Below are 18411 nucleotides of genomic sequence, written 5' to 3' on the forward strand. Positions count from 1 at the left end.
TCAGATCCAAAGTTATTGTTCCCAGGGATGCACCACATCCTGAAATATACGTACATACTTAAGTCGGAGGCATTACTGTCATGGCCTCACTTTGAGTAAAAACTGGCACAACTCACCCCACTCTCCCCTACTCAGCTCTGCTGCTCATCCTACAAATGCATGATCCTTACAAATGTGGCATCATTTAAAAGGGTAACAAACAGACTTTCCAACGGTATAAGATTTATTACCAATAAGCATTGTTCCAACAAAGAAATAACGTACCAAACACACATTGCCTTACTTTTTGTTTTAAGTTTATATTGAAGGCAGTAGGGGTGTATTCGTGTTCTGTGTCACTTATTACTGTCTTACTCTCCAAACTATCCCAAAGATACAAACTCAAAACTAACCAGAAATCTCCTCCATCATATCCACACAGTTTGAACGGAACCCATGGGGTTTATATTGCTGCCCACGCAAAGATCTCAACCACTTACCGAACCAGTCACGTGGTACGGCCGGACGTCACTCACCTGAAATGAAACAAACCTCGGTACCTGCTCGGCGGAAACGTTCCCGGATTACTCCACACACGCTTCGGAGACCCGGGAGAGAATCACTGGAGACCAGAGGAGAGGAGGAAGTAAGTAAAATGAAAACAGCTGTTTTTATCATGGTTTACGTCTAAATGAACAGGCAGGAGCTGAAATAATCAGAGCTTTAAGTTTGAACGAAGAATATGAGTTTCCATGCGTTTGCTGCTGTTTTATGCTCAGTGTTTTAAACTGAGTAACAAATATCAAATGATTTTATTTTGACTTTGGAGCCCTGATCCTCAACATGTGGCTCTTCAGTGACCAGTTGAAGCTCCTTTAAGGCGTCCTTAAAAAATCCTCCCGAAATTCTTGATAAAGATGAAAACTGTTAACAGACTCTTTGGCAGTCAAAGTCATATCAATAAATGCAAAGAAGACAAACTTTAACTGCCAAATTCAAATGTAGACTTGTATATTACTACGGAGGAACGTGCGTGAAAGAGCGCAGAGGACGTCCGCTGATGGTGTGTTTGGTCATTCACAGAGGTGTCCTGTACTCATGTCTGATGATGACTTTGTCAATGCGCATCATCATCAACGAGCCAGACACACACGGATCACATTTTAAATAATGTGAACTGAGTAAAACTGTTTTATTTGATCTTAAACGCACTAATGATAAATGCTGTTAAAAGGGCAGACACAGAAAAATGAAAGCAACAAACTGGCAGGATGATTTGTGAGGGGGAGCTGCAGTGGGGCAGGGCCGGTTTTAGCCATTTGGAGGCCCAGGGCAAAGACAGGAGCTTGCAGAAAGACAAGCCTCTGTTCATGAACATGTTCTTATCATGTCACAGTTATTATCCACTGGCTGATGAATCTAACTGCTACTCTAGCCTCACAAATATCAGCCATCAAAAATATAAACCTGCTGGCACAAGCTGACTTACATAGAAAATAAGGGCAACTACAGAAAATTAGAACACAACCTTACCTGAAAACACAAACCCCGAATAAAAGCAGTAATTTTGAGGAGATTTAAAAATAATTTTGATCTCAGAACTCTAACTTTGATCTCAGAATTCTGACTTTGATCTCAGAATTCTAACTTTGATCTCAGAATTCTGACTTTGATCTCAGAATTCTGACTTTGATCTAAGAATTCTGACTATGATCTCAGAATTCTGACTTTGATCTCAGAATTCTGACGTTGATCTCACATTCTGGCATTGATCTAAGAATTCTGACTATGATCTCAGAATTCTGACTTTTATCTCAGAATTCTGACATTGATCAAAGAATTCTAACTATGGTCTAAGAATTTCTACTATGATCTCAGAATTCTGACTTTGATCCCAGAATTCTAACTCAGATCTAAGAATTCTGACTTTTATCTCAGAATTCTGACATTGATCTCAGTACTCTGACTACAATCTAAGAATTCTGACTATGGTCTAAGAATTCTGACTACAATCTCAGAATTCTGACTTTGATCTTAGAATTCTGACTTTAATCTCAGATTTTTGACTATAATCTCAGATTTCTGACTTTAGTCTCAGAATTCTATCTTTAATCTCAGATTTATGACTTTGATCTCAGAATTCTGACTTTGATCTCAGAATTCTGACTTTAATCTCAGACTCCTGACTTTAATCTCAGACTTCTAACTTTAATCTCAGAATTCTGACTTTGATCTCAGAATTCTGACTTTGATCTCAGAATTCTGACTTTGATCTAAGAATTCTGACTATGATCTAAGAATTCTGACTATGGTCCAAGAATTCTGACTTTGATCAAAGAATTCTGACATTGATGTCAGAATTCAGATTTTGATGTCACAACTCTGACTTTGATCTCAGAATTCTGACATTGATCTCAGAATTTAGATTTTGATGTCATAACTTTGACATTGATCTAAGAATTCTGACTTTGATCTAAGAATTCTGACTTTGATCTCAGAATTCTGACTTTGATCCAAAGTCAGAATTCTAACTTTGATCTCAGAACTCTAACTTTGATCTAAGAATTCTAACTTTGATCTCAGAATTCTGACTTTGATCTCCGAATTCTGACTTTGATCTCCGAATTCTGACTTTGATCTCAGAATTCTGACTTTGATCTCAGAATTCTGACTTTGATCTCCGAATTCTGACTTTGATCTCAGAATTCTAACTTTGATCTCCGAATTCTGACTTTGATCTCAGAATTCTAACTTTGATCTCCGAATTATGACTTTGATCTCAGAACTCTAACTTTGATCTCAGAGTTCTAACTTTGATCTCCGAATTCTGACTTTGATCTCAGAATTCTGACTTTGATCTCAGAATTCTGACTTTGATCTCAGAATTCTGACTTTGATCTCAGAATTCTGACTTTGATCTCAGAATTCTGACTTTGATCTCAGAATTCTGACTTTGATCTCAGAATTCTGACTTTGATCTCAGAGTTCTAACTTTGATCTCCGAATTCTGACTTTGATCTCAGAATTCTGACTTTGATCTCCGAATTCTGACTTTGATCTCAGAGTTCTAACTTTGATCTCCGAATTCTGACTTTGATCTCAGAATTCTGACTTTGATCTCAGAATTCTAACTTTGATCTCAGAATTCTAACTTTGATCTCAGAATTCTAACTTTGATCTCAGAATTCTGACTTTGATCTCAGAGTTCTAACTTTGATCTCCGAATTCTGACTTTGATCTCAGAATTCTGACTTTGATCTCAGAATTCTGACTTTGATCTCAGAGTTCTAACTTTGATCTAAGAATTCTGACTATGATCTCAGAATGTTGACTTTGATGTCAGAATTCCGACAATGATCTCACAATTCTGACTATGGTCTAAGAATTCTGACGATGATCTCAGAATTCTGATGTTGATCTCAGAATTCTGACGACAATCTAAGAATTCTGACTATGGTCTAACAATTCTGAATTTGATCTAAGAATTCTGACTACAATCTCAGAATTCTGACTACAATCTAAGAATCCTGACTTTGATCTCAGAATTCTGACGTTGATCCAAGAATTCTGACATTGATCTCAAAATTTTGACTGTGATCTCATATTCAAGCTTTAATCTAAGAATTCTGTCTTAGATCATAGAATTCTGACTTTGATCTCAGAATTCTGACTTTTATCTCAGAATTCTGACTTTGATCTCAGAATTCTAACTTTGATCTCAGAATTCTGACTTTGATCTCAGAATTCTGACTTTGATCTCAGAATTCTGACTTTGATCTCTGAATTCTGACTTTGATCTCAGAATTCTGACTTTGATCTCAGAATTCTGACTTTGATCTCAGAGTTCTAACTTTGATCTCCGAATTCTGACTTTGATCTCAGAATTCTGACTTTGATCTCAGAACTCTAACTTTGATCTCAGAATTCTAACTTTGATCTCAGAATTCTAACTTTGATCTCAGAATTCTGACTTTGATCTCAGAATTCTGACTTTGATCTCAGAATTCTAACTTTGATCTCAGAGTTCTAACTTTGATCTCCGAATTCTGACTTTGATCTCAGAATTCTGACTTTGATCTCAGAATTCTGACTTTGATCTCAGAGTTCTAACTTTGATCTCCTCATTCTGACTTTGATCTCAGAATTCTGACTTTGATCTCAGAATTCTGACTTTGATCTCAGAGGTCTAACTTTGATCTCCTCATTCTGACTTTGATCTCAGAATTCTGACTTTGATCTCAGAATTCTGACTTTTATTCTCATAATTTTGACCATAATCTCAGGCTTTTAGAATAAAGAAATCTCAAAAATGAAAATAGTCTTTGGCCCTTATCTGCTTCTGTAATTTTTTTTTAAGTGAACTCTAAAAGGACACAAAGCTTTTTTTTTAGTGAGTCCTTGTTGTTCTATTTCACTGTAAAACTAAAGCAGCTCTGTACATGTCTACAGACAGGCATTTTATAAGTTTCACTTTTGAAATTGCATTAACCCAGGAAGTCTTCCAGTGCTTCAGGCTATGAAATAACTGCCGTTTTTTTCAGTTTGCCACCGGATGTCACGTTTTGTTTTGTTTTTCTTAAGAATGAAACCTGAAAGCTCTGAATGTTTTTGGCACAATTAGAAAGAAAGCCCCAAAGCCTCATGAAGGTTCATGTGCCCATCAATACAGGAGGGGGCTTATTTGTTGTGGGACATTGTTTAACCCCTTCCCCCCTTTTTTCACTGACATCTTAGTTATAAAACTTAGAAAAATAAAAATATATTCATTTCATGATTGATGCTTTGGCAGAGAGTTGACAACATGAGCCTGGTCTGCTCAACAGTCCTGCCCGTTAATGGGAAAGTTTATGTCGCTATGGTAACGGGGCTAAATACTGCTATTACTGTGCTCATGTTGGTGGTCTGTATGATAATAGGGTATAGTCTTTATTATGATAGTAATATTACAATTAACAATATACCCTATTATAATAGACCAGTGTTAATCATTAATTGATGATTGCAGTCTGGTACTGAACAGTCCTCTAAACACTGGTTCCCAACCTGGGTCCAAGACCTCCTTGTGTGTGTGTGTGTGTGTGTGTGTGTGTGGGTGTGTGTGTGTGTGTGTGTGTGTGTGAGAGAGAGAGAGACGGTGGGGGGCAAGGCTTTGTCATATAGGCATATATTACCTAAGATTATGGCAAAACTTTACTTAAATTTATACATACATTTTTTGGTGTAGACATGTTATTTCAGGATTTTGTCCACATACCAGTTAAAATGTCCATTTATTTATTTATTTATTTATTTATTGTTTATTTGATGTGGACATCACAATTACATTGGACAAACCAGATGCATTGTTTGAGTGTTTTAGCACAGGTGCTAATTCGCAACACTTGTCCACAGGAGGCTTTTGAGATGATAAAATGATTAAATAAGAGAAGAGAGAGAAGAAAAAAGTGCAGTGTAAAATAACATCACAACAATGAAAGAGAAGCAGTTTTCCCAGATTAAATACATACATAAGCTATAAAGCAAAGGCAACATGATCAAGCAATCGTCCAGTCAAAGTTATTCATGTGAGCACTGTTGTTTTGATTTTAGCCATTGTTTGAGTCCTTTGTTAAAAGCATTACTATTGGTCTCCAGTTTCAGATTAATGGGTAGAGAGTTCAAAGTTTTGCCCCTTTTACAGAAAGAGCAGACTGACAGAATAAAGTTTTGTATCTTGGGACAAGACAGTCACCACTGGTGGAGGACGGTGTGGCCGCTCTGTGAGAGCTCTGACGCCTGGTGGCCAGTCCAGAAAACAGTAGAGACACATGATTGTTTAGACATTTAAAAAAAAATTTAAGAGTACTGAAATTCATAAAATTTTCAAAAGAGAGAAGATTGTGTTTTCTTAAAATGTGGCAGTGATGCCATCTCATTGGTTTCCGGTCCATGACTTTTATTGCCTGCTTGTATACTGAAATTATGGGTTTTAATGTAGTTGGAGAAGCTTGTGATCATGATGTGATGCAATATGATAGATGAGAAAAAATCATTGCATGCATGTACAGTTTTGCAGCTTGATGTGACAGGTTCCTTCTGATAAAACGAAAGCAGTTAAGATTTGGTCCTACCTTCTTGCAGATGTACTTAACCTGACTATCAAACTTCAAGTTCTTGTCCAGGATGATGCCAAGGTACTTGACTTCATTCACTTCATCAGTGATTTTGTTCTTAATCCTGACCTCAAACTCATCACGTGCAGGCCTATTACGCATGGAGAAGCACATGGATACAGTTTTTTTTACATCAAGAGTTAGATGGGATAACTCAAGCCATTCAGAGATGTGCAATAAAGTCCGCGTCAGATGCTCACCTGCCAGGCTGTTAAAACGTCCATTTCTGACAGCATCTATCACTTTTTAGTTTGTGTGGGTCTTGGGGGGCTCGGCTTACCATAGATACAAGTTGGGTGGGGGGCTTCAGGAGGGAAAATGGTTTGGAACTACAGCTCTAAGAAATGAGCAGTGGTGCTGGGCGGGGTCTAATTGATAGCCTCCTGACAGCAGAATTCACGTATTGTCCCTTTAAATATCTCCCTGAATCATCCAGCCCTAGTTCCTAACCGGCCCAGGTTGTAGTTTGTTACTATGTCTGTTCTCTCATCTCTCTGTGTTTCAGACATGTCGGCCATTTCTGAAAAAGAGTGGAAAAGAGCCCTGAGTGACATCTTGGATGAGCTGACCGAACCTCAGTACGAAAAGCTGGTGGCGTTTTTGGATGAAATCCCCGAAAGAAGGAAGCCTAGGGAATGCAGTGCAAAGATGCCTGGAGTAATCATTGGGTGGTATGGACTGGAAGGGTCCATTTCTGAAATCAATCAATTATTAGATTGGATCGGAAGAAGAGACAGTCGTGTCCAGGACCTGCTGCGCCCCTTTGTGGACAAACTGGGCGAGGGCGATGTCAAAGAAAACACGGGTGAGTTTGCTACGTAACATACTGAATATTCATATATCCAAAATTAAATGCATCTCATGTAATTGGTGGGGATGCTGAGTAAGCATCCACACTTTTGATATTCGGGTCGGCCATTTTGTTTTTTCCGTAAGTTTTTTTGGACCCTATCTCCTCTTTCACTCTATGAGCTTTACTCATCATTCAAATATCGTTCTATTCAGCTCTTTTAGGACATGATTTTTTTTCTCATTTATAACTTTTGTAATTTTTAAAATATTTTACTTTTTCTGCAAAATTTTTCCCAATCAAATGAATGTGGCTTTTCTAAAAAATTGCACTTTTTTCAACTCCTCATAACTTTGGCATTTCTTGGGCTATTTTCACTATTTTACTATCATACTCTTCAGCTTCTGATGCTCTTTTCAACTCTTTATAATACTTGTTTATACTATTTATACTTTTTTTAAACTATTTTGCTTTTTCTAAAACTAAAATAACATTATTTCAGATAGGCCAGCTCTTTAGATCCTCTACAACTGTTTCAACATCTAAGGCTTATATCTTCAGCTCTCTTCAACATACAGACTTCATTTTTGCTTTAAAACATAGACAAACTCTTCAGCTATTTAGGAATGATTCACATTATCGATATCTTTTACAGATTTTTTTAATTCACTGATCAAACTTCATGAATATTTGAGCTGTCTCAGACGTTTACAATGGGGGTAAATGGAGAGGCTTAGAGTGATGATGTCACACTTAGAGCACAGAAGCTGTGTGAAATAGAGGCAGAACTTCCCAAACAAACTGCTCTCCTGAAAAAAATGTTTGGTCCATGTGTATAATATAAACAGCAGAACGTAGCCACACATCTCCTCTTGGTCACAAAAAAGATTTGACATCAAAAGGATCAACGGTTTTGGCACAGTGAGCTTCCAAGCGTGACCAGCATCCCTTCAGTTTCCCATCTGCGGCAATAAAATTGTTGAATGAAGATTCCTGAGTGCCAGCTTTCGAAGACATTTTATTAACTCACTCTTGAAGCTTTCTTGAAGATTTTCACTTCCCACACATAAAAAATACAGTATATCACCGCGTTCAGCAACTCCTGCTGATTCTCACGATACCTTTGGTTTCTGCTAGGTTTCACATGTACAGCTTAAATTGACTTCATTTGAGTGCGTGTTCTGGCCACTAAACTCAGTTTTCTGAGCTGTTTGACAGAAGCTTTCGCAGGTGTGACTAATTAGCTTTGATCTCAGCTGTGACTGCTATGATGTAATACAGGCTTTGATCACCATAGCAACCTGGGAGTCTTTCAGACACACACATCACACATCAACACTCTCTTAAACTCATAAAAGTGGGTTTAATTTACTGTTTTTAAAGCCCTCATCTGAACAATATTATAAAACAATGTGCTTAAGTGTAAATCTTGAAACAAAATTCTAAATGGCTCTCTTTTTAAATGTTTCAGTTTTTATGCAATTTTCAACCATTTTTATGCTTTTAGCTATTTATGCTATTTATATGCTATTTTATGCTATTTTTAGAGATTTTTTATGCTATTTCCAGCTATTTATTGCTTTTTCAGCTATTTCAGCAGTTCTTCCACAGTTCAGCTCTCAGCATCCCCACACAATTTCAGCTGAAATTGCATTTTGACCCTTGGTTTCTGCTCTGATATCATTGTCAGCTGTGAGGCCTTCTATAGAGAGGTGTGGCCTTTAGAATCATGTCCAATCAGGTTAATTTAGCTCAGGTGGACTCCAGTCAAGGTGTGGAAACATCTCAGCAAAGATCCAGAAATGTCTGTTTAAAATGATTTCATTTCTTTAAAGGAGGGAGGCGAAAGCAGGATAAAGTTGATAAGGAATGTCCAACAGACACACAAACAGGCAGTGTGGACCAACCGACAGGTAATTCAGATTAAATAAAGCAGTCTTTTCATAATGCACTCGGCCTGAAGATTTGTGTGCTGTAACAGTAACAGATGCATTTCCCTTTTCAAAGATCTACAGATCAGCTGCCAGCCTGACAAGGTAAGAAGATTCTTAAACATATTTAACTACCAAGCTTCTACCTCATACATAAGGCCCTTCAATGAAAAAATCACACTCTCCCTCTTAAAGCCTTTTTAGGACATTGGATAAACTTAAAAATAATAAACCCCAAAAATTTTAATTTTTGGTCCTTAACTCTAGTCCTCATCATGTAGAGCAAATCTGATTTAATTTTCATAATTTTAAAACTATAAATACCAGTTTATTTACATAATGCTGCTTTTTAGCGGGTGCACCTGCATAAACAGGTGGATGCACATGACTGCAGTGTTTACACTCTGCTCTGCAGGGATTGGCTGCTTCTTGTTTTTAAAAACTTTTATTTATGATGCAGACATGGTGACAAAGGTCATGCTGATGAAAGGGGAGTTTTATCTTTTCACTTCAAAGACATAAATTAAAGAAGACGCCGTGAGAACCGTTGATTTTACAGACCACATCTCTCTTGCGCGCAACACACGCACATGCACACACACACACATACATGTGCACATACCTTGAATGCTCAATAACACATGAATACAAAGAAGCCATTTTCAGATGAATAATCTTGAATTTAAAATTTCTATAACCTGGAACTGATCATTTTGCAGCATATAATATAACCTACTGTAAATACCATATAACTGTGGCGTGCACAGACTTTTTCAAGAGCAGGGGCGTTTTCGAGGGCACTTTAGACATGTTTATATATATATAATAGCACAATATATAGCCTTAAAACAGACCAACTAGACAGACTACTGAAGTTAGTTTGTAGTTAGGATCAGCATCCACAAGAACTGTGGAGATTCAACGTTGGACTGTGAAGAACACAGAAAGAAAGAAAGAAATCCCAAGGGGGTCTGGGGGTCTTCCTCCAGAACATTTTCAATGAAGTAGATGCCATTTCCTGTATTCTAGTGCATTTTAACACCATATTAGCACCAGATAATCCAAACTGGTTCTGTCAGATATAGTTCTGGCTCAATATAGATCAAAAAAGGGCCCAACATAAAAGTCATTACAACAGTAATGTTTCACTGTATTTCTTGGTCCTAATGGTCGTATGGAGTTTAGTGTGTTTTGCCAATGAGGAGGGCACTTCAGCGTGCATTTTTCAACAGTTGGGCCATCCCCCCTGTGCACACCACTGCTATATAATGTCTCTGCACATCAATCATAGAAGACATGAGTGAATCAGATGAAAACACTAAAAACTACAACTTCAAAGGCACAAGTCCAGGATGCATTCCTAACATAATCAAATTCATTTTTTTCTATTCTATGGCTATGAGATACAAAAATAGTTTTTCCTGGTTTTCATCAGTGTAGTTTTCCAGGCCAGATTTCAGTGTGTGTTTTGGCTGCACCTACACACTTACACACCCACTCACTTATTTCTCAATACACACACACACCAGACTCTGGCATCCATAGAAAACACCCAAAGTAGTTTTAGCTGAAATAATTAATTCCACTGGCCTACAGTCACTGATATATCCTATCAGTTCAAACAAGGTCATTATCTCCCATAATGCCTCTCTGCAAACATTGAAAATGGTGAAATTTGGTGGCAAGTATTTGTGTACAAATATTTTTACCTCTGAATGACTGAAATACAGCGGAATTAACAGGATTTCTTATTTCTGTATCGCAGTGGCAGTAGAATGAAAATAAGCGGTTTTAATGGTAGTCAATGAGGCCTAAAAGGGCTTTAGGAGGGAGAGTGTGAGTTTTTTTTGTCTACACAGCGGAAAATTCTGTCAACACAGGCCTCGTTTACACGACAATGTTTTGCTTCGTTTTCCGTTTTAGTTTCCTAAAAGTTCCACGTTCAGAAAGCAACTTTCAGAACAACCTCCGTTCACACGAGACTGCAGGAAACACCAAAAATAATGTAGTACACATGCCAGGACAGTAGATGGCGGTGTGGGTTGAGTCCGAATCTGGTGCAGGCACAGAAATATGTCTCTGCTGATCCAAGCGATGGTGAAGTAAATCAACACTTTGTTAGAGAAGAACAGTTAAATTCAAAAGAGTGAGGAGCACCAACAGTATGCTGGTGTCGGCCATCTTTGTTTTGTTTTAGGCTTCCCACCCGTGTAAGCGTTTTAAGCCTACTCACGCATGTATATTTACCGTAGCCGCAGTGCGCATGTCCGTTTTCAGAAAGTGCTGGTTTCCCAGTTTACTCGGAGACAGAGATGGGAGATTGAAAAACTTCCACTCTAGAGCCCGTTTCTGAAATGTTCCGTTTTCAGGCACCAAAACGCCGTTGCCGTGTAAACGGACAGCCAAAACACTACAAAACTTTTGTGTTTTCACTCGACAACGTTGTCATGTAAACGGGGCAACAGTGTGGATAATGACATTCCGCAAAAATCATTAAAAGATGAAAATCTGTCAAATATCATCATCTTAGCACAACTGTCAAAGTAAGAGCAAAAAACGCAGCCAGTAAGCCCTAAAAGGGCTCTAGGAGGGTTAAAGTGTCCTTCTTACTGAGGTGACTGAGATTTTCTTGTCTGTTAGGAGATAACCATCTCTGATGTGAAGTCCACGGCCCTGCTTCTTGAGACTGCAGGATTTTACTGGAAAGTCATCCAGAAATCTGGGCTCCGTGTTTATTCCACCAGAGAGGATGAGAAAAGGTTCTTCTTTTATGCTGCGGTGGCTGATAAGTCAGACTGCGTCAAACTGATGGTTTATGGAAAAGATCACTATCGAAACATCAAGGAAGAAAAGTCCTACTTATTCAGAAGACTGATGAAAGATCCGGAAGTTGATAAAGTGACAACATCAAGCGTCGTGTCTCAGATCAAAGCTGTTCAGGTCCCTGAGGAGCTGGAGGAGGAAGCTCGGAGGCTAATTTATCCTGAGAGTCCATTCTACTCCATCACTGAGGTCAGATCATTACCTGACAAGACAAACGTGAGCGTGGCGGGAACCGTTGAAGAGGTGAGTTTTAGATGAAAAATATGCTGGATTTTCTTGTGACAGACATGTTTACTGTCGCCATGGAGACACAAAGACTTGTTGAATGATGTACAGTATTAGCAATGACTCTGTTGTTATTTTAAACTCTGGTATGAGTCCTGATCCCAGCAGCCAAGCATCTCTAATCTAATCTTGTTTGGTTCAGATCGATCCAATCAAAGAGATAAAAGTGGCGTATCAGAAGCAGAAGAAAAAGACCCAACGTTTTAAGCTGAAAGACGAGTCCAGCTCCACATGGATCTGTATGTGGGGAGAAGAAACCCAGCAGTCCAAAGGCTTGTCAGTGGGAGATGTAGTGAAGCTCACCAACATGAAGGTCAACAATTATTACGACGAACTGAACTCCACTGGATCCACTAAAACTGAAAAGGTGAGCACCAGAAAAATCCATTCTGTCCTTCCCTCTCTTTCTCCACCTTCAGAAAATGTGTGCTGAACAAAGCCGTTCTCAGATTTTCCCCTCATGATGTCATGTGGGGAGTAAGCCCCGCCCCCAGGTTTGGTAGGCACTCCCATCTTGGAAGAAAGTTCTGCCCTCTCTCCTGACACGCGTCTCAGCTGCCAGCTGAAATGCGTATCAGGAAAGCCACACCCATTAAGCCACATCCATTTCCTGAGAGGGGCGGAGTCAGACAGCTCATTAACATTTAAAGACACAGACACAGAAACAGCTGGTTCTGAGCAGGGCTGAAACAGAGGGGTTTTTAGACATGCAAACATCCAATACTGGAGTGTTTTTGCAGAAACAAAGTTCACAGGCATGTTTTGGGGACCTCTGAGACCGTTGTAAACTTGTCTTAAAGGGTAAAATATGTGACCTTTAAGATGGCCCAAAGCCCGACTGTACAGCTAGTAGGGATGTTTGATCTCCAAAATGCAGATATTTACAAACTCATTGTAGCCAATCCTGACAAATACATACACACCATTTTACTGTATAGAAATTAAATGCTGAATTTTTCCCCTTTTATTGTGAAGATCTATTTTTTTTAAATAGCTGAATAAAGAGAAATATGAATTTAGACATTCAGCCACGAAAAAATTTAAATTTCTTTCCCCAGATTACCTGCTTATTAAATATAAAATTGACTTTTAACAGTACGGTCGGCTTTAAAAAAGATAATACACACTCCTCACTGCAGATTTCTAAATGTTAAACTGTCAGAGGAATAAACCTTGACTGTTGTTTTTCTGTACGCAGGTTGAATCTGTGGGCATCCAGAGTACCAAAATGAAGATCATTGGGATCCAGAAGGCCATAAAGAAGGAGACACGCCTGGAGGGGGATGTTGGCGGAGAGGTGCACACCTTCGTTGTGTCATCTAAACTTCTGGCGAAGGCACTGGGCATCGAACTAGATTGTGATTATAAAGAAAACCTCCTGGATAAGCTACCGTTCCAGGCTGATGTGGAAATCAAAGGGAATAAAATAAAGAAAATGACCGCAGTTTTATAGGTCGTTTCCACCAAGCGCAGAACGGCACGCTTTTTTTTTTGTGTTTCCGTTGAACAAAAGTTGGAAAGGGTCCCAAAAAACTGACCCGTACCGTCCCACTTTTCAGCACCCTTCCATACAAATGCCAATCTTTATGGAGTAGTGAGAGTGCCAAATTACAAAAATAAAATCTATAAAAGAATAAGCAAATAAAAGTGGAAATATCAAGATGAATAAATAAAATAAAAAATAAATAATGTTGCTATATAAAGCAATATAAATCAAAAAATGAATCCATAAAAGAAAAGGCAAATAAAAGTAGAAATATAAAGACAAATATTTAAAATAATAAAGAAAATAAATAAATAGATAAAAAATAAATAAATAATGTTGCTATATAAAGCAATATTAATCAAAAAATGAATCCAAAAGGCTGATAAAAGTAGAAATATGAAGACAAATAAATAAAATAAAAGCAAAGGAAATATGCGCAGAAAAATGTGTGCAATAGGAATGTCGTTGTGCACAGGTGCAGAAGAAATCCCGATGGAGGAGAAACATGGCGGTGGCAAATTTGACGAGAGAACTTTTAAAACTTGCTGAAGTTACAGAACAAGATGAAGATGATGGAGAATATGTTTTGAGGACGTACAGGACATAATGGAGAATGTTGGTACTATGTGTGATGAAGATGATGGAGAATATGTTTTGAGGACGGTAGAGGACATAATGGAGAATGTTGGTACTATGTGTGCGCTGACCAACACAGACATCGATGAGGTTGTGTGGTGATATCTTAACTGGTGTTGAATTAAGTGAGGCAGATGTTAAGGGGTGTGGCTTTTGACGCTTTGTGTTTACCTTCCAAATAGCGCTGAAAATGCAGTAATATCGCTCCATTTTCTATAGTAATGTATTGGTGCTTGTGGGGATATGCTGATCCTCTATCTTGTGGTCTGAGATTGTGATGGCAACGAGATGCGGTTTATCACATTTTCACTGGGATTTGTAAATTTTGGCTTGTAACTGAAGCTTTTTATCAACCTTCTCAACAATGAAACGATTAATACATCCCCCCATCTCAGAATTCTGGCTTTAATCTCAGAACTCTGACTTTAATCTCAGAACTCTGACTTTAATCTCAGAATTCTGACTTTAATCTCAGAACTCTGACTTTAATCTCAGAACTCTGACTTTAATCTCAGAATTCTGACTTTGATCTCAGAACTCTGACTTTTATCTTAGAATTCTGACTTTGATCTCAGAACTCTGACTTTAATCTCAGAACTCTGACTTTAATCTCAGAACTCTGACTTTAATCTTAGAATTCTGACTTTGATCTCAGAACTCTGACTTTTATCTTAGAATTCTGACTTTGATCTCAGATCTCTGACTTTAATCACAGAATTCTGACTTTGATCTCAGAACTCTGACTTTAATCTCAGAATTCTGACTTTGATCTCAGAACTCTGACTTTTATCTTAGAATTCTGACTTTGATCTCAGAACTCTGACTTTAATCACAGAATTCTGACTTTGATCTCAGAACTCTGACTTTTATCTTAGAATTCTGACTTTGATCTCAGAACTCTGACTTTAATCTCAGAATTCTGACTTTGATCCCAGAACTCTGACTTTAATCTCAGAATTCTGACTTTGATCTCAGATCTCTGACTTTTATCTTAGAACTCTGACTTTAATCTCAGAATTCTGACTTTTATCTTAGAATTCTGACTTTAATCTCAGAATTCTGACTTTAATCTCAGAACTCTGACTTTAATCTCAGAATTCTGACTTTGATCTCAGAACTCTGACTTTAATCTCAGAATTCTGACTTTAATCTCAGAACTCTGACTTTGATCTCAGAAGTCTGACTTTGATCTCAGAACTCTGACTTTGATCTCAGAACTCTGACTTTAATCTCAGAACTCTGACTTTGATCTCAGAACTCTGACTTTTATCTTAGAATTCTGACTTTGATCTCAGAACTCTGACTTTGATCTCAGAACTCTGACTTTAATCTCAGAATTCTGACTTTGATCTCAGAACTCTGACTTTTATCTTAGAATTCTGACTTTGATCTCAGAACTCTGACTTTAATCTCAGAACTCTGACTTTAATCTCAGAACTCTGACTTTAATCTTAGAATTCTGACTTTGATCTCAGAACTCTGACTTTTATCTTAAAATTCTGACTTTGATCTCAGAACTCTGACTTTAATCTCAGAATTCTGACTTTGATCCCAGAACTCTGACTTTAATCTCAGAATTCTGACTTTGATCTCAGATCTCTGACTTTTATCTTAGAATTCTGACTTTAATCTCAGAACTCTGACTTTAATCTCAGAACTCTGACTTTAATCTCAGAACTCTGACTTTAATCTCAGAATTCTGACTTTTATCTTAGAATTCTGACTTTGATCTCAGAACTCTGACTTTGATCTCAGAACTCTGACTTTGATCTCAGAACTCTGACTTTGATCTCAGAACTCTGACTTTGATCTCAGATCTCTGACTTTGATCTCAGATCTCTGACTTTGATCTCAGAACTCTGACTTTGATCTCAGATCTCTGACTTTGATCTCAGAACTCTGACTTTGATCTCAGAACTCTGACTTTGATCTCAGATCTCTGACTTTGATCTCAGAACTCTGACTTTGATCTCAGAACTCTGACTTTGATCTCAGATCTCTGACTTTGATCTCAGAACTCTGACTTTGATCTCAGAATTCTGACTTTGATCTCAGAACTCTGACTTTGATGTCAGAATTCTGACTTTTATCTCAGCACTCTTACTCTGAGGGGGGAACAGGGACAAATTATTACTTCAAAGGGAGGCTTTCTGGATACATACTCTGCAAACAGAGAATCCAAAAGTTCTAAATGAGGAGCTCCTACTAGGATGTTTTTTGTAATAGTTGTTGTAATTGCGTGCTCTCTGTACTTGTATACCTTCTGTACTTGTGATTTTGTTCCTATGGAGCAGCAGCCCGTTTGTTGGCTTTTCTGGTGTCCTTGAGGTTTACTAATTACAAATTATTGACTGTGTGTTTATTGACGGGGCACTTCTCTTGGGTAACGACATGGGCCTAGCAACTAGGATTGATTAAATAATCCTGTTATTTATTTTGTGAACCTTATTATTTTTATTTTTATTCTCCCATTAGTATTATCTATTTTTATCTATTTTATATATTTTTAAAGCCTTCATTGGAAAACTACCACCTGACATCTTAGACTTGTTGGAGTGGAGTTCAAGCTCTTACATGACCGGCTCCACTGATTGGCTAGTTCTTAAAGTTCCCCGAGCTTTTACTGAACTTGGTAAAACTGCATTTTCCTTCGATGCTCCAAACTCATGGAACAAACTCAAACAAACTCTAAAGACTGAAGTCCCACCCTCTCTTGCAGAGTTTAAGACGTTGGTTTCCAGTCATTTTGTTTCCAACTGTCATTGCTTTAATTCATTTCTGTTGGTTTTGACTGACTGTATTTGACTGTTGTTTTTTCTTGCTTGTTTTAATGTGCTTGTAATCTCGACGACATTGGAAATAAGGGAAACCTCGATGTCCTTTCGAGAATAAATAAAGTTTTGAAATGAAATGAAATGAAATCTCTATAACCGCTTTTTTTTTTTTTTTTTGATTACTTTTGGTCATTTTTGTTTTTTGCTTTGTTTCTCATGATAGGCATTATTACTCTTCTAATGTGTAAGGCCTTCAAAGCCCATGTGAAGTCTCCCCCTTTATATTCTTGGCGAATATAAAAACTGTGGAATTGTAATACATTCTGAAAAAACTTATGAGATATTTAAAATTAGTTTAGTGGATTTATTCATTGAGTGACACTGCTTGATTTAGTGCACTGATCATCAACTGGCGGCCCAGGGGCCATTTCAGGCCCCCCAAAGCTTCCTGTATGGCCCCTGAAAGGTCATTAAATTCAGAAAAGGAGGAAAAGATGATGTTTGGTGGTTTAAAGAGTATCCTTTGGCTTTAAATGTCTGCAGCTGTAAAATCTATCCCACTCTATCTTAATTGTCAGACAATATGAGACATTGGAACAGTGCTTGTGTTTTTAAATTGTTATTGTGATTTCTACTGCTGCACTTTCAAATGTGATCTACCTATGATTTTATTGTGTGTTCTAACATATTGCTTATTAATTGTTGAATATGATTATTTATTATGACGTGTGCTGCTGACCTCTTGGCCAGGTCACCCTTGTAAAAGAGATCTCGATCTCAATGGGTCTTTTATCTGGTTAAATAAAGGTTTAAAAAAACAACTAAAACAATTAATATTGAAATAGTTTTAGAATGACTTTACATTTGATCTGTTTTACAGAAATTGACTGTCATAATTAGTAGATATTTTTAAAAGAGGGTTAAGGATGGCAGAAGTGTTACAAAAATGACCAGATAAAGTGGTGAAAAGGGGTTAAAGAGTAGCAAAAATGAGTGATAAGTGGAAAATGGGTTGTGGAGTGGCACAAAGGGACAGAAATTGGCAGAACATGTGAAAATAGGTCAAAATGTTGCAAAAATTGTTAAAAGAGGAAGGGGGGGGTATAAAAAGTTGGTCACAAATGGCAAAAAATAGTGCAAAAAAGTGATGAAAAGGGGTTCAAAAGTATCAAAAATGGGTTAAAAGTGGCAAAAGTTGGTTTTCAAGTTGCAAAAACTGTTGAAGAAAATGTCATGAAAAGGGGTCAAAAAGTGTCAAAAATAGAAGAAAAGTGTCAAAAATGAGTTAATATTGGTTCTATTGGTCCCAATTGTGGAGGGCCCATTCTCTGGGATTTTCAGGGGCCACGCCAGTTCTGCTCTCAGGCCTGTTTTCTTGTGACCTGCTGCATTATAGATAATAGGGATAGATCTCACTGGTGATGGCAAAAAATGTCCTGTGCACTGTAATATTTCAATCAGACCAAAATATTTATTTGTATTATACTTGTATTTGAAAGTCCGGCTCCCAGAGTCTCTGTGGAGAATAAATCTGGCCCTTGTGCAGATGTACTTG

The 18411-nt window shown here is 37.7% G+C and overlaps 1 protein-coding gene across 1 annotated transcript; it reads left to right on the plus strand.

The window, feature by feature from the left end:
- The first annotated feature begins 6717 nt into the window (after positions 1-6717).
- LOC121519256 lies at positions 6718-13432 on the plus strand. Its single transcript, XM_041802099.1, has 6 exons — positions 6718-6936; positions 8757-8834; positions 8929-8957; positions 11493-11918; positions 12103-12327; positions 13159-13432. Exons 1-6 carry the CDS (start codon positions 6780-6782, stop codon positions 13411-13413), a joined length of 1170 nt encoding a protein of 389 aa, XP_041658033.1. The 5' UTR covers positions 6718-6779; the 3' UTR covers positions 13414-13432.
- The last annotated feature ends 4979 nt before the right edge of the window (positions 13433-18411 follow it).

This window comes from Cheilinus undulatus, linkage group 12 (genome assembly GCF_018320785.1).
Source record: "Cheilinus undulatus linkage group 12, ASM1832078v1, whole genome shotgun sequence".
NCBI classification, from domain to species: Eukaryota; Metazoa; Chordata; class Actinopteri; order Labriformes; family Labridae; genus Cheilinus; species Cheilinus undulatus.